This window comes from Podarcis filfolensis, assembly GCF_964270895.1.
Source record: "Podarcis filfolensis genome assembly, chromosome: 1".
Taxonomy (NCBI): Eukaryota; Metazoa; Chordata; class Lepidosauria; order Squamata; family Lacertidae; genus Podarcis; species Podarcis filfolensis.
In genome coordinates, this window is record NC_139604.1 from 11,082,445 (window position 1) to 11,098,141 (window position 15,697).

Here is a 15,697-nt window from a genome sequence, read left to right on the forward strand (position 1 = left end):
CTTCCCCACCCCCACTACTCCTCAGCTAACCGCCACAGGAAGTAATTTCCCCGCCATTTCCGGGGCAAGGTCTGCGCACGCGCGGGCCGTGACCCTTTCCGCGCGTGCTAGCTCTGTGGGTCGGTCAGGGGTGCAAGGAGTCCTCGCAGCCGGAGCAGGAGCCCTTGTAAAGCGCGCGCCATGGTAAGCTGCTCGCGCTTTCCTCTCGAGAAGTATTTGCAAAGGGTTGGGAAGAATAATCCATATATCCTTCTTTCTCCCCCCTCCCTCTTATTAATGCAACTCTTGAGTCTCTGTCTCCACCCATTCGCGATGAAAGGTGTTCTCCTGTAAAATAGGCAGAAGGGGACCCCCAGTGGGGTTCAGTTGGCTGGCGAAGGGTGGGGCGGCCCCGGTGCAAAAGTGCATAGCCCAGGGCAGGGGAGAGTGGACGCCTGCCTAGAATTGTAGAGGCGGAAGGTTTCCCCAGGGTCATCTAGCCCCACCGCACCCAATACAGGAGCCTCCACGTGATGCACGCATGTATGGACTGCATGCAGCTCGCCTCTACAAGGCGTGATGGCGGGAGGTGGACGAGGCAAATCCCTGGAAAAGTAACTCCATAGCGATAGCTGTTGCTAGTGCAGAGGGGTAGCTCAGTTCGTAGAGCGTGAGACTCTCAGGGTCATGGGTTCAAACCACACTTTGGGCAAAAGATTCCTGCATTGCCGGGGGTGAGACTAGATAACCCTCGTGGTCCCTTCCACCCCTTGGTAGAGTACACACGTGCAGCATGGAAGTACAGGGATTCAAGCCCATCGTACTTTTCCAAGTCCTGAAGGGGTGTGAGGTGGTGAGGAGGAAGTCTTTTGCACATGCCTCCTTGACCCTGTCTTCCCCAGTATAAGAAGGAGTGGTTACTTAACAGTCAATCAAATCTGACAACTCCATGTGCTCTTTATTCTTCCTTATTATCTTATCCTTTTATCTTCTGAATCTCTTGACAGTGAGTGGCAGGAACGTCCTCTGCTTTGCAACAACTTGTATCTATTGTGTGGTGAAGAGTGCAAATTGCAAAGTCAGTTTTTTTGCTCTATCAATCCTTGACTGTTACTGAGAGTGGATAGTTGTTGGTTCAGTAGTGCTGCAAAGGAAAGGAATTATTGGGCAAGCGACAAAGTAATGGGAGATGAGATGAATCCTTTTTGGGATAAATTAGTTGATTTAAGGTAAATCGCTACAGCACAATCCTAACCATACCTACTCAGAAGTAAGTCCTATGGGACTTGCTCCTCTGTAGCAGTCTCCTTGCTCATAATAGTGTAGGAGCATGCAGGGATTGTTATTGCCAAAAGTGGGGTATGTGATGGACTAATCTAAAGCAATTTGGTACCAGTTGAAAGAGTTGGTGCTGACAATATGCTCTTACTAAGATGTAAACCAAAGTTTGTGTAGAGTCCCAAGTATTTTTGCACAATGTATTGTAAATTCCTAACTCTAGAGAAGTTTCTAGCAAAAGCTTTACTGACTTGTATCCAAATAGGTGGCTGACACTCTTTTTTATTTTTACTTAATAATATTTGTTGCTGAATACTCTTGGAAGGGACATACTTGTTAAATCTCTTAATAAACTACTTTATTGAGGATGGGTTTTCAGACGTTTTAAAGTCTCTTAATCACTCGTCTTCAGAGTTGAAGACTGCAGACTTGAAATTGGATTCTGTGGAAATAAGTCAGTGGGACTCGCTCCCAGGTAATGGAAATACTTTAATTGCTGGTCACATTTAGGTAATTCCTTCTCTGTCTCCATTGTCCATTTGCTTAGCTTGTTCGAGAAGACTTTCAAATTTCCTTCTGCAGCAGCGACCTCTAGTGTCCAAAGAGTACAGATAATCCAGGCCTTCTCCTGGTTTCTAGCTGTTTCTGTAAGTGTCCATGCTGGATATCTTTGGAAACCACGAGAAGAAAGTGAGCCAGCGTCATGTGATCTGGCTAGCTTCATTTTAGCACTCTCTGGTATTCTATTAACTCCTACATAGTTGCTCTTTAACCCATACATAGTTGCCTGCTTTAAAATGTGGATTTGTTTTGTATCTAGCCTTGCAAAAAGCTTCCTTTTAAATATGAAATTGAATACTGTACGTTGCTTTTTACAGAAAGTAGTAGAAGTCGTAGAAAGTAGTAGAAGTCCACCCTTTACTATTTTAATGCTCCCAGATCAAAACATTATTGGATAAAATGTTTTGGTTAACGGGTAATATCTAAAATTGCATGAGAATATTTCCTTTCCTTTTCCTCCATGCCCTACAAGTCTGCCGTAGAGTCCTCAAGTCAGAGCAGAATTGGGATTATGAGGGAACAAGGGGAAGGGGTATTCAGTTGTGCAAGCGAACTTCCAGTGCACCAGTGGGTGGGCACAAGTAGATGGCCTCCCAAAAAAACTGTGTTAATAATGTCCAAAGTTCAACATGCTTTACACTGTGGAATGTTAATTTACATTTCTTGCTGTTAAACATTTTCTTGTCGTGCTATAGTTTAACCTGAACCTAAGGTTCCTATTGATGAGCCTTGAATACCTTTCTGTGATATAATTTGGTTGCCCTAATAAAGCTATTACACTAAATTGAATGTTGGTAGATTTTCTGTGGTATCTGTAAGTTTCTAAATCACCAAAGCTTTGGAAGTTGTCCGAAAGCCATTGCTACAGGTATGCCTATTCTTCCAGTTTGAAACACATAAGCAATAAAACTCTCTACCTTTCATTTCTATCTTCCAGTCACATCCTTGTGCAAAATTTATTTATTCCAATGTAGTTAATACTGTTTTAAATCAGATCACCTGGGTATATTTAAATAAGGTTGGTATTTTTTTTTCTAGGGAAAATGGCTTTTTCAGATAGCTTTTTCTGCAGAATTCTTCATGTGAACAAGATCTGTGGAATGAGACTCATTTCTTAACAGCATGTGATGCCAATAATTTTGGTGTTGGTTTACATTCATGATGTCCTTTATTTGTAGAAAGGAGTCACTGAGTAATTAGGAAGCATGTATCTTAAGATCATGTGTAAAAAAAACCCTACACAAAGTATTTAACTTTTTCTTGAAGTTGCTTTACCTAAAATGTACTGACATGTGTAACACTTCATTGGCCATAATGGGGATTGTATATGTGTAAATATGTTTCCCCCCAGATTTTTCCTTATTTCCCCACCATTCCTTTCACTGTGGTGCAAAAGTGGTAGAATCACATGTTTGCTGCTTTAGATGACAATGTGCTTGTGGCTGAGAGACACAATTTTGCTTATTGTACATTATGACTTGCGATTTGTTTTAACAGGCAGGACAGGCATTTAAAAAATTTCTTCCCCTCTTCGACCGTGTATTGGTGGAAAGGTGTGCAGCTGAGACAGTAACTAAAGGAGGCATTATGATTCCAGAAAAATCACAAGGAAAAGTGTTACAAGCCACTGTTGTGGCAGTTGGAACAGGCTCTAAAAGCAAGGTAAGCAGACCTTTCCTATCAAAGCTTTTTATAGCTTTTCAGATAAGAAACATGTAGATTTCTTAGTGCTCCAGGCAAAATCACCTCTCCACTCTACCCCAAGCATCATGAGCAGTGTGGTACAGTGGCAGCAGCTTTCTAATTAACATTTCAAGGTGTGATTATCTGCTTGCTGCTCTCCTAGGCTTCTCTCCCCCAGCTGTTTTTCTGCCTTTCCTCACTTACACATCAGCATCACCATACGCCTCTTCTTTCCTCAACCACCACTATGATCCTTTCCCCCAAGCTCTTAGACTATTTGAGAAAGAATTGGAATGGGCAGTGGCCGTTTACTCTCTGGCATGTCTTCATAGCACAGAGCTAATGGTAGCTGAACTCCTTGCTTTTCTTAGTGATAAGGCCTGTAATGCTGTAACTCAATGCAAACTTATCCGTAAGTCCCATTAAATGTGGCACAACATTGTCTCCAAGCAAACTTTCATAGGATTTGGATGTAAGATTGGAAGAAAGAAAGAATTGGGTTTTTTGTGCATGTAACACATGTATGTTATGGAGCAGACTTCCCCATCCTAGTGCCCTCCAGTTGTTGCTAAGCTGCATCTCCCATCATCCCAGCACTTGACCATGGCTGTCTGGTGCTGATAGGAGTTGGAGAACAAAACATCAGGTTGGAGAAGGCCATTGTGGAGGTTGTGTTGAGCGCTTTCTCTTCCAGCCACTCCTTGTGTCTTTTCCGGTTTTGGGAGGGGGCAAAGGGCACTCGTCTAAATGCATTTTACTTGCCCCCTCCTGTTGGGTAAGTGGCTCATAAACGGTCTATGTGGTGTTTACTTACTATGGGTTGCACCCAGTACTTCACAACTGGACACCTCTTTCCTTTCCTCTCTGCGTGTACCCTCAAAATCTGTTCCAGGTGTGTGTATCCTGGAGCAGTTTTTGAGGGTGTGTAGTTACATTGAGCATGCAGAAGTCTGCCAAGGTACTGGAACAGTAGTGTTGATACAGCCCTGTATTTATATTTTGCCTTTGTGCCGAAAGCCTGGGAAGATGCTCTGTGGTCCCAGTAACTTGTTCTGGATAAGGTTGCGGTACGTAGCTTGTGGGTACTCTTGGATACATCTTTGTCATTGGAGACTCACGTGACCTCTGTGACTTGCGAGTGCCTTTTACCAGCTTTGCTTAGTTTGCCAGCTACGGCCATATCTAGATCTGGATCACTTGACCACCATGCACTAGTAGCCCTGAGATTGGATGACGGCAGTGTGCTTGCTTTGAGGCTGCCCTTGGGCCTGGTGCAGAAGCTCCAACTGATGCAATATTCCAGCTGCATTTCCACTACAGAAAACTTTTTAAGAGCATTGTAACATACGTTGCCAGTAACTATTCTTTGTCCCCTTTAGGAGGGAGAGACTCGTCCAGTTAGTGTAAAAGTTGGTGAGAAGGTTCTGCTACCGGAGTATGGTGGAACAAAAGTTGTACTGGATGACAAGGTTAGTATGTGAATTAAATTTCTATACTGTATATTATACTCTGTATGCCACTTTTATACTTGCTTAAACACTTATTTTATAAACAAAGCCAAAAGCAGTGCTTCTCTTAATTTTATGGAAGATCACATACATTTCGTTAGAATCTTCATGCCCTTTCCCAAGAAACCTCAGTGGTCTGCTCACCTAATTCTCATATACCTAATAGTTTCCATATGCTATGTTCCGAGATGTATGCACACTGCCTCGGTCTCTGCCTACCTTCTATAAACATTTCATTGCTTTCCTTCATCTCCATCCAGAAGTAACTGCATCTGGAATAGGCACTGTCCTCTTTCTGCAACCCCATTCCTTTGTTGTGGGAGAAGAGATTTTACTGCTTTTAGGCCTGTTACCAAGAAGTAATGAAACACATTTGTGACTTACCTCCTTGGGGAGAAACCTGAGTATGGAACAGGCAAGACTCACCCCTTGTAGCCACTGCAGTAATTTCCTTGTGGTTTAATTTGCCTGCATTGGAATAGAAGTTTGCCAAGTGTGTGACCTGCATTTCAAAAATTAACAACCATTGCACAAATTCTAGCATTTGTATGTACTATTTTAGGGCCAAACCATCTGTGGAAACAAGTTTGTAAACCAATGTAAAGTGGGGGAAAGTTAAAAGTTTATGTATATGTATGTAAACCTTAGGTGAGATTTAAAATCTCAAGAGTACATGGGTCTTTTATAGAAGAATTCCAGCTGAATCTCTTAATTTTCTTTTGAACTCCTGTAAACTATTCCAATCAATTCATCTGAAGTCTGTCCTGGGGGAATTCAAGCCCCTTTCAGAGCACTAGCAATGATGAAGTAGAAGAATTGTCCTTGGGTTAATATTTGTATAGCACTGATCCAAGGACATGTCATAAATCTCTGTGTTGGAAGAGCGTCAGTGTTCCAGCTTTTGAAGTACTTGTTTATCTTCAACATGGACAAATTTGTTTTCTTTATTTGCAGGACTATTTCATATTTAGAGATGGTGATATTCTTGGAAAATATGTGGACTGAACAGTTCATCTTGCTCCATTATCATTAAGTTTTCATTCCACAAAAAGTGCTCAAATGGTTCTGTTCCATCATGTAAATAATTTCTTTATTTTCTAATAAATGCAAATTCTCCCAAATTACCAAGTATCATTGTGACTTCAAAATAAAACAATGTGTATAGCCAAAATACATTTCTTACTATCTTATTCCGTGTGTTCTGTTTTTTTTTAAAAAAATATATATATACTTAGAGCAGCTTGCCGGCTAATTAAGTAGCCAAAGCATTTCAGGGTGAAACAGTGATGGCTTGTGATAATAATAAAAAAAGATGTATAGACTAGGAGCCAAAGAACCATGAAACCATCAAGGTTTAGTTTCCTGCTTCCCCAAAAAAGCATCCGTCCTGTGCTGCAATACAGCCTTCTTTACGTCATGCCATTACAACGTGGAATCCTAAAGAGCTTTTTGGACCAATTTCTCCATCTTTGGGGGAAAAAAAGCATCAGAATGCTTGGAGAGTTCACAAGTCAAGTATAATTATCCCTTAAATCCCTAAAATTATTCAAGTCAATGAATAAAATAATTGCTTCCAACCTGGAAAACATCACATTTCTCACTAGGAGCTACGGGTGCACAAACTCAAAATGGCCATGCTATTGTGCTGTCACGGAAGGGTTACCAGCATTTGAGGGAAATAAAATGTGCAATTCTTTAAAATTAGGGATGTAAAACAGTTCCCAGAAAGGCTACTGCATTCTGTTCAAAATGCTGCATGCCAGCAAATCGAACAAGGGGAAGCATATCCAATATTGAGAAAACCAAACTAGCTTTGTCAGGCATAAAATGATGACACCTACTGGTCGGCTCCAGACATCATTGGAGAATGCTGATTATCTGGACCCATTCTAGTTTGGTGTCAAACTCCAGTTTGGAACTGATACAGCCTTGTTTAGTGTAGAGGGAAGTGCAACTTTGTTGATTCTCTTGGATTTCTCGGTGGCTTTTGATACTGTAGAAACAGCATCTTATTGAAATAACTTTGTGGGTTGAGAGTGGAGGGCACTGTGTTGCTCCTAATTGCAGGGCTGGTCTCAGAGGGTAGCATAGGGAGGTTTCCGTTCACCCCCATGGAAACTAATCCATGCAGTCCCTCGAGGTTCTGTTCTGTCCCCTGTTCTCTCTATATGAAACTGCTGTATGAGGTCATCAGAAAATCTGAAGTTTGGATGCCACCGATATGTGGAAGTGGGGTGTTTCCTAGGTCTGGGAATTGGGGGACCACCTGTTTTTATGGGGTTGCACATACCCTGAAGGAACGGTTATCTAGGACTGTTCCTCAATACCACAAAGTCACTGGAGCCAGGGGTCTTTGGTAATATGGAGTGCTTTTGCCCAGGTTTCGCTGCTGCTAGCCATTCCTGGACAGGGATAGCTTGGCCACTGGGATTCATGCTCTGATGACCCCCCCATTTTGATTAATGTAATGATTACTTTCAAAATGTTTAAAGGAATGAAAAGAAGTGGGAAATATTTTTGCCCTAAAAACAAAATGGAGGAAGGCATGCAGAGATAATATAAGGCACATCAAGACCCAGACCTGCAAATCACAATAACAAGAGGCTTGGAAATGAAATGCAAAAATTTGACACTGAAACAATCAATGCTCTTGATGAATGAGAAACCTGATTTAGAATACTGTATTACTTGCTTGGCTAGAGAACAGATGGGGAGAGCAATCCGAAAGATGGGAATCCAACATGTGAATTCTGCCCGGGTTAAAGCAACAGCATTCAAACCCTAATTGGCAGCTGAGGGAAGTTGAGCTCAGTGGAGACAACAAAAACCCAGAACCTCTACCACCTACCCCATGGTAGACCCCTTCCCCATCTTCCATAAAGGAAGGGAAAAAGGGGGAAGGAAAATTTGGGAATCTTTCCTTCTGTGTACGTAAGTTAACAGTATCTAAGCCACTATGTTTAGGATTCAACTGCCAAGAAATAAAGAGCCTCTCCCTTGTAAATTATGGGGGGACATGATGCACAAGCTATGCAGAATGTTATGCGCAACAGCTGAGAATGTTCTATCATCCACTGCAAGGCTATAGCACAGAGAACAAGGACAGTACTGTTTATTTGAAACTGGCTTATGGTTTAGTGGTTGATAGGTCAGCTTCAGGAAGGGGCATTGCTGCGAACCATGATTCTCTTTAATTATGGATCACAACCAAAATATATTTTACACCTCCCCTTAACAGCAGGGATAGTCAATATTGTAAGGAATTTATGAGGTGCATGTGGAGAGGGAGAGAAAAAAAAGTTCCAACACCATAAACAAATCCAAAGCATGATAGTATGGGCCCAGGATTCAATAAACTATTTTAAAGTATGCCCAAAGGGCTTAGGTTTTGCCTTTAACAGCACATATTGACACCGTTACTAATTTTGAAGTTTCCTCATCATCAAATAGATTTGCCATGTGGCATGGGTGAGAGGATTCTATTCAAGAAATGCTATCTGAACCCCACCCTCCAAGTGTGCAGAACTTTATGGGTGGGTGTTTGCTTTAATTCTAGAATGGTATGAATGAGGGCACTCCCTAAACTCCCGTGGCTCTGAATATCGTAGAATTTGAAGTGCTGTCTACTGAAATGAATGCAAATAAGTTGCAAATAAAAAAGACCTGAACCACAGATCTCCCAGTGTCACCAGATAACAGTTGGATAAGAATGAAATGGTAGACTTAATTAGACTGAGAGGTCAGAAAGGTGCACCCACTTTCCCCTGCTTCTACCCAAACTTCCTTAGAAAGATGTGGACCACCGCCAGAAATTCAGGTTCTCGTTGAAAGGAAATAATGACAAGTGCCTTGCTCCCTCTAGCTTTCTGTCAAGTAAATGTTTTACCCAAATTCCAGTTTGTTGTAAAGCAGACAAAGGTATGTTTGTACATAGTCACCTTATTTCCCCATACATAATTCTCTCTTTTTTAGCCACACTGTACTGTAGGTGGTCTTCCGGATTGGCGCTCCTACATGAAAATACTAGGGTATTCTTTTAAACCATTTTGGATCCTATTAATACGCCAATGAGACCTAACACCCGTCCTCTTTATTAAATTAGTGTACTGTATATAAGTAGCTGAGTTGAAATTGATCTAGCCAGAAACTGAAGTGACACTGGAAACACCTGTTTTTTGGTGCCAAGTCACAATGAAAGTTTTGTTCCCATAGTTTATGTTGCTCCTACAAATGTAAATGTAATAAGCAAAACAAGAAATTGATAAACTTGGTGTTGTACTGTTCTTTTACACACCTTGTCCCATTGTCTAGTCTGCCTGGCACATATGGTTAATTTTATTCATGTTAGTTTACCCCCCCCCCATGTTTAAGTGGAAATTTATTTATGTGGGGGGGGGTTGGTAGCTATTTTTATTAAAGAACAAAGTGAGTTCATGCGATTGCACTGCTTCAGTGACAGGAGTGCAAATAATTGTCAATTTCTGCAACACTTAAAATAAAAAGCTCGATACAAGCCAAACCCTCTTCCCTTCTAGAGTGAAAAAGTGATCCTGATTAAACCAAAAGCCAGGCTCCCCCCCTTTTTTTTGTTATGGAATAGATCCACCAGAGCAACAAGTCAAATTTAAAATTTCAAACCCCAAACCTTCTTTGAATGTTACTTTACCTTTTATAGAAAGGTTTTATGCCAACAGATGAAAGCTAGGCTCCCTGACCTGCTACTAAAGCTAGGAGCTGTGGCCAGTTTTCTGTCCGTGGTGATCTTCTCAAGGGCAATTAATTCTGTTTGCTTTGCTAAACCCGCTCTGAAAAGCAAGCAAATATGAAAGGCCTTGGTGACCAATGTTTTTTGAGAGGGAAAAAGCTGGGGTTTGGCCCTGATGAATGATGGGAAGCTGTAGATATGTTTGGCATAGGCACTAAGGGTGTAGCAATTGTATATTTTCATAGACCAAAGTTATAAGATTTTGAGTTCACCCATGCTTCTTCTAAAATGGAAAGGCTCCATTCAGAGGTTAAAAGGAAACCCAGCTCTGAACTCTTATGACTCTTATTGTTAAGTTGTGGGCGAACGTATCAGACGACACAGTGATTCTTCCAAAGCAGCTCTTTGTTTGTAAGCTGGAACAGAACTGAACTGAGGAGCTCAGTCAGCCTGCTTATATAGAGCTCCACTAGAATGCAACAGTAACCATTTTCTGTAACTAGCCAATCACTGAACGTCACTTTCGACCCTTCATTTGCATACAAACTATCCAATCACTGAACGTCACTTTCGATCCTTCATTTGCATAACTATCTACAGTATCCCCCTGCTGGCCCAGGGTGAGAACTTCAGTACATAACACTTATGTTACAATGGACAGGCTAAGAAATGTGCTGGATTGACCACAAATAAAAGTGGATGCAATATTTCTGTTTACTGCTTCCTAGTTTCCCCCTTCAGATCAGCATTGTTCTCCTGAAGGTGCATTCAAAAGCCCCTGAGGCAGTCTGGCCTTCTCCAGGCTGCTTAGCGGTTATGGTGGAGTAGGACCTGGGAGACTAGGGTTCAAATCTCTACTCAGCCATGAAGCTTGCTCACCAGGTGACCTTGGGGCAGCCACTGCTTCTCCACCTAACCTACCTCACAGGGTTATTGTGAGGAGAGAATGGGGAGCCCTATGCATGCCACTTCGAGCTCCTTGGAGGAAAAGTTGGTTATGTTGTAAATGGAATAATAATAATAATAATAATAATAATGTGCTATGTTTCCGAGAAGCATCTGCGAGGTGACATGTTCTGGCCACTGCCTTGCCCTGTTGTCAAAAGTTAGCAAGGGCAGGTAGCATGGTCGCAAGCGATGAGAAACACCTCCGCCTTTCGCTCTGCATTTTTGTCCAAAAACTTATTTGCGCCAGTTGAACCAAAGGAGTGTCTCCACCCCCATCAACCAGCCCAGACACTGAGGTCCAGCTCCGAGGGCCTTCTGGCGGTTCCCTCCCTGCGAGAAGTGAGGTTGCAGGCAACCAGGCAGAGGGCCTTCTCAGTAGTGGCACCAGCCCTGTGGAACGCCCTCCCAGCAGATGTCAAGGAAATAAACAACTATCTGACTTTTAGAAGACATCTGAAGGCAGCCCTGTACAGGGAAATTTTTAGTGTTTGGTTTTATCACTTTATTATTATTAATAATAATAATATTATGTTGAGAACAGCCCAGAGTAGCTGGGGAAACCCAGCGAGATGGGCTTGGTATAAATTAATTATTATTATTATTATTCTACAGTATTTCATTATACGCCTGCTGTTAAGGGTGTTTTTTATTTCCCCTCCTCCTGTTCCTGTGAACGGTCTAAGCAAGCTTCTCTGACACACCCATTATTTTTTAAAAAACAGCACGTCCTTTGTTTTTGTCCAGGCCTCTTTCTAGTGCAGCGCAATTATTATTATTACTATTATTATTATGCTTTATTCCAGCGCAGTTTCACCTATGTATGAGGCGCCCTATCTATCGATCTATAATAATAGTAATATTTTATTTATATCCCGCCCTCCCCAGCCGAAGCCGGGTTCAGAGCGGCTAACAACAATAAAATAATAATACAACATTCTAAAATCATTTCATTATAAAATCAGATTAATGGCTACCATTGTATCTAGATTTATACACCGCCTTTCCCTCACAAGCCCTCAGGGCGGCTTACATCTCCTCCTCAGCCCCCTTTCCCGCCCTTTCCTTCCCGCCCTCCGCATACTCGCTCCTCCCCCTTTCCCCATGCCGTTCTATTGCGCTTCTCGCCCTCCTCCCCGCTATTGGGAGGAGGAGGAGGGGGCGCCCGCGCGCGCGCTGTTCTGCCCTCCCCCGCCCCTGTGAGACTTCTGCTCTTCGGCGCTCGCGCCTGCCTCCCGCCCCCGCCGACCTGACGTAGGCCGATCACGTGCTTCTCCTACCCGTTCCCGCCGGGCTTTCGGCCCCCCCCTCCCCGCGGAGGAAGCTCGCTCGTCTCGCGTTGTCCCGTCCGTCGTCTCGCGCCTCTCCCGCCTCCCTCCTCCTCCTCCCCCCGCCCTCCCCGCTTGGTTAGTTGCTGCTGCTGCTGCTGCTGTGCCACCGCCGCATCCGGGTCCTGGCGCCGCTCGCTGTCACTATGGTCATGGCGGAGGGGACGGCTGTGCTGAGGAGGAACAGGCCGGGCACCAAGGCCCAGGTAAGCCCGGCGCCCGCTCGACGGGTCCCTGGCTCCGGGTGGGAAGCGGGGTGCCGGCGGCGGCAGCGGCGGAGGGGGCCCCGGTGGCGCGGCCGGGGGGTGACGGGGGCCGAGAAGCCGGCGGCGGCCGAGGCCTACTCGCTCTCCGCCTCGCTCCGTTCCCCGGGGAAGTGGAAAGAGGCGCCGCCGCCGCCGCCGCCCGGTGTGAAGGGGAAAGTAACGCGAGGGTGGGATGTTCTCCTCAAAATGGCAGGCCGCACTATTTTGGGGGGTGTTGGGGGAGGTCGGGGGTTCAGGCAGGGTCCTGATCCGGCTTTGACCAAAAAAGTGGTGGGCGGTTCTTCCCCTCCCCCCACCCCCGTGTACTTCGCGAACGTCTGAACGCCCCGCTGCGGCCTTGCGTGTCCTGCGGCTCGAGCAGGGATTTCTGGAAAGGGAGGAAAATAAGAGGGAGTTGCGGGGAAGGGACGTGGGTTGTGGGGTTTTGTTTTTTTTTCAAAGCAGCTGCTTCGGAGATAAAGAGGATTTAGGGACGTGACGTTGGTTAGGAAGGGAGGGTTTAAGGTAAAGGAAAAAGAAACGGTATGTAACCTGTGCAGGGAGGAAAGAGGGTGTTTGGGGGAGAAGAATATAGGGGCGCAGGGAAGAGTTTGACGGAGTTGGTTGCCCCACGGAGAGAGTCCATGGGGTGGGGTCTTGGGAAGGTGACTTCAGGTGCTGGGTGCAGGGAGAAGATGGGGAAGATTGCGTGTAAAGGGGGCAGTGACTTCATGAATACAGCTGGGAGGAGTTGGAGGGTGGTGGTTGGAGTAGAAGCGGTCTAGCCTGTATTTTTCAGGGCTGGTGTCTTGTGAGGTTGCTCATGTACTTGCTGTGTTTTTTTTAAAAAATGCACATTTGGCAGAGATTCGTGTTGACATTAATCTTGCCTGCTGTAATTAAGACCCAGGTTACACCTATCTGTGTTTAACCTTTCAAAGCAGTTGGCGTTACTGTATTGAGAAATGCGAATCTTTTCTGTCTCTCGCTCTCCCTTTTCTCGGTGTATTGTTTTAACTGCTGTCTTGAGTATGTGCGTTCTAGCCATTTCCTCTCAAAACTGGATGCAACTTGTACTGATGTATGTTTTGTCTTACTTACAGTGGTGCCCCGCAAGACGAACGCCTCGCAAGACGAAAAACCCGCTAGACGAAAGGGTTTTCCGTTTTGGAGGCGCTTCGCAAAACGAATTTCCCTATGGGCTTCCTTCGCAAGACGAAAGCCCATAGGGAAATCTCCAGGACAGCGGGGAAGCGCAGCCCGTCTTCCCCACTGTCCTCGGACCTCCTCCGAAGGCTGGCGGTGGGGCGGAGAGACCTCCTCCCGCCGCCAGCCTTCAGAAGGCTGCTCCGAAGGCTGGCGGTGGGGCAGAGAGACCTCCTCCCGCCGCCAGCCTTCGGAAGGCTGCTCCGAAGGCTGGCGGTGGGGCGGAGAGACCTTCTCCCCGCGCCAGCCTTCGGATGGCTGTCCTGAAGACTTGCGGTGGGAGGAGGGTTTTCCTTCCCACCGCCAACATTCAGAATGCTGTTCTGAATGTTGGCGGTGGGGAGGAAAAACCCTCCTCCCACCGCAAGCCCCGGGAACAGAGGAGAAGCGCTGCGCGCCTTCCCCTCTGTTCCCGTACCTGTCCTGAAGGCTTGCGGTGGGCAGAAAAGCCCTTCTCCGCACCGCCAGCCTGGCAAGGGGTCTCCATAGGAACGCATTAATTGATTTTCAATGCATTCCTATGGGAAACCGTGCTTCGCAAGACGAAAAACTCGCAAGAAGAAAAAACTTGCGGAACAAATTAATTTTGTCTTGCGAGGCACCACTGTATATACATATAAATTTAGTCCATCTTGCTTGACTTTTAAACCGTCGGTAACTTGGCAAGTTAAAAAGTATAGGTAGTATTAGTATTACCCTCTTTTTTTCATAGGCTGAACTGCTGATAAATAAAACAAGCACAACAATTTCCAGGCATGGCCAAACTTGGCCCTCCAGATGTTTTGGGACTACAGTTCCCATTACCCCTGACCACTGGTCCTGTTAGCTAGGGATGATGGGAGTTGTCCCAAAACATCTGGAGGGCCAAGTTTGGCCATGCCTGCAAGTTTTGACTATTCAAGACAAATTCTCGGCTATAAATTATATGTATCCGTTGTATCGTATACAACGTGCTTTATTTTGACTGAAGGAAATAACCTGGAGGCAAGTAAGTTCATTTTATAATTTAGGTTAAAGAAAACATTTGTGAAGTTATCCTGGGATAGTACCAGAGGAATGCACCAACTGAAAAGGGTGTGTGTGCATGAAATGCCCAGTAATAAGTTGGTTCTATAGCAAACTAACTAGATAGGTACATTCATCTTGAAGGATTGCATATCATATGCATCACTGAGATGTTGGTCATACAAATGGCTGGATACCAAATTAGATATGATGCCTGTTGTTATTTTCAAGTTATTCCCCTTACTGCTAAAATTATGTAGCCAGACCTTTTTAAAATCCAGTATTTCTGTGTAAAGTATTGGTCATCATTTTTCTGTGCAAATTAAGTCTTATGACTTGCGTTTTTATAGTGTTTTCTGGTAAAGCATTAAGGCTTGAATAAAGTAGCAGGAAAAGGACTTCCGGTTAGCGCCAGCGCTTAATGGCGGATCTCAACCGGAGCTCCGGGAGAGATCTGCTTCGTGGGTTCGGGTCCTGTCAGCTACGGCGAAGCGGGGACCCCTAAAAATCACAGGCGCGTTGCCTGTGAACTGGAGACTCGGCGGGCACCTTTGCGCCCCCCCGACGCTGCGAAATAGCCTTTTTAAAGGCTCCGGAGGAGCGGAGGGGTCTTGGAGCGGTGCTGAGAGTCGTCTTCACCCAGCCTGCGAAGCGAAGCCGCGTCGCCATTAGCGGAGAGCGCTGACTTCTTCCCGGGAAATTGGATTAAAAGAACAACTATCCGTGAGTAGGATTGACCGCTAAAATATAATTGGACACTAAAAGTAAAGAAATTGGGCACCGAGACGGACAAGCACTAAAAAGGAAGTCTGCTTTCCGTTCTGTAGCAAGATCAAAGCGAAAGGCACTCTAGCTGTAACTGCTTGAGAGGAAACTTGCGGGATTTAAGAAATCCACCACCAAAGCAAAGAACTCCCCCCCCCCGAAGGCAGGAGGGGGGGGAAGAAGATTTTAAAAGTGTTTCCCTGCCAATTTAAAAGAATTGGATTAAGTATCGCTGCTCTTTAACCTGGGATCGGACTGCCGGAGAAAAGGAACCGGCTAAGGACTGTTGCTATAAGAAGCTAAAAAATATCTCAAATTGACTTTGGTTACTTCCAATTTGAAACATTGTTTCTGTGGTATTACAAAGTTACTTACAGGACACTATTGACTGGGATCCCCTTGAAAAAGGAAAGAAAAATTGAAAGGGACTAGGAAACTTTTATTCCTTCTTTTTTGAAGAGTGTGGGATTACTTTGAGAAGCATAGAAC

General features: G+C 44.7%; 2 protein-coding genes and 1 long non-coding RNA gene across 7 annotated transcripts in view; 2 read left to right on the forward strand and 1 right to left on the reverse strand.

Annotated features, from left to right (window-relative positions):
- COQ10B (coenzyme Q10B) overlaps positions 1–15,697 on the forward strand; it is a 376,006-nt gene that overhangs the window by 32,192 nt on the left and 328,117 nt on the right. The gene's annotated exons all lie outside the window — the stretch shown is intronic.
- Positions 49–15,697, forward strand: part of LOC310743017 (MOB-like protein phocein) — a 32,173-nt gene continuing 16,524 nt past the window's right edge. Inside the window, exons 1-4 of one of the 2 annotated variants that reach the window (XM_083573055.1) lie at positions 49–183; positions 3,316–3,480; positions 4,881–4,970; positions 5,964–6,199. In XM_083573055.1, coding sequence (XP_083429181.1) covers positions 181–183; positions 3,316–3,480; positions 4,881–4,970; positions 5,964–6,014 — 309 coding nt within the window. In that variant the 5' untranslated portion in view covers positions 49–180 and the 3' untranslated portion in view covers positions 6,015–6,199. Of the gene's footprint in view, positions 184–3,315; positions 3,481–4,880; positions 4,971–5,963; positions 12,194–15,697 lie in introns of those variants that run through there. The other variant, XM_083573054.1, reaches the window with a different exon arrangement.
- On the reverse strand, positions 4,977–11,923 carry LOC310743450. Of its 4 annotated transcripts, none has more exons than XR_014539028.1 (3): positions 11,744–11,845; positions 9,676–9,814; positions 4,977–5,477 (listed from the first exon to the last, which is right to left on the reverse strand). It is a non-coding gene; the product is annotated as an uncharacterized lncRNA (long non-coding RNA). The 4 variants fall into 4 exon arrangements; XR_014539029.1 differs by having other exon boundaries at positions 11,768–11,783; XR_014539030.1 differs by lacking the exon at positions 11,744–11,845 and adding an exon at positions 11,637–11,717.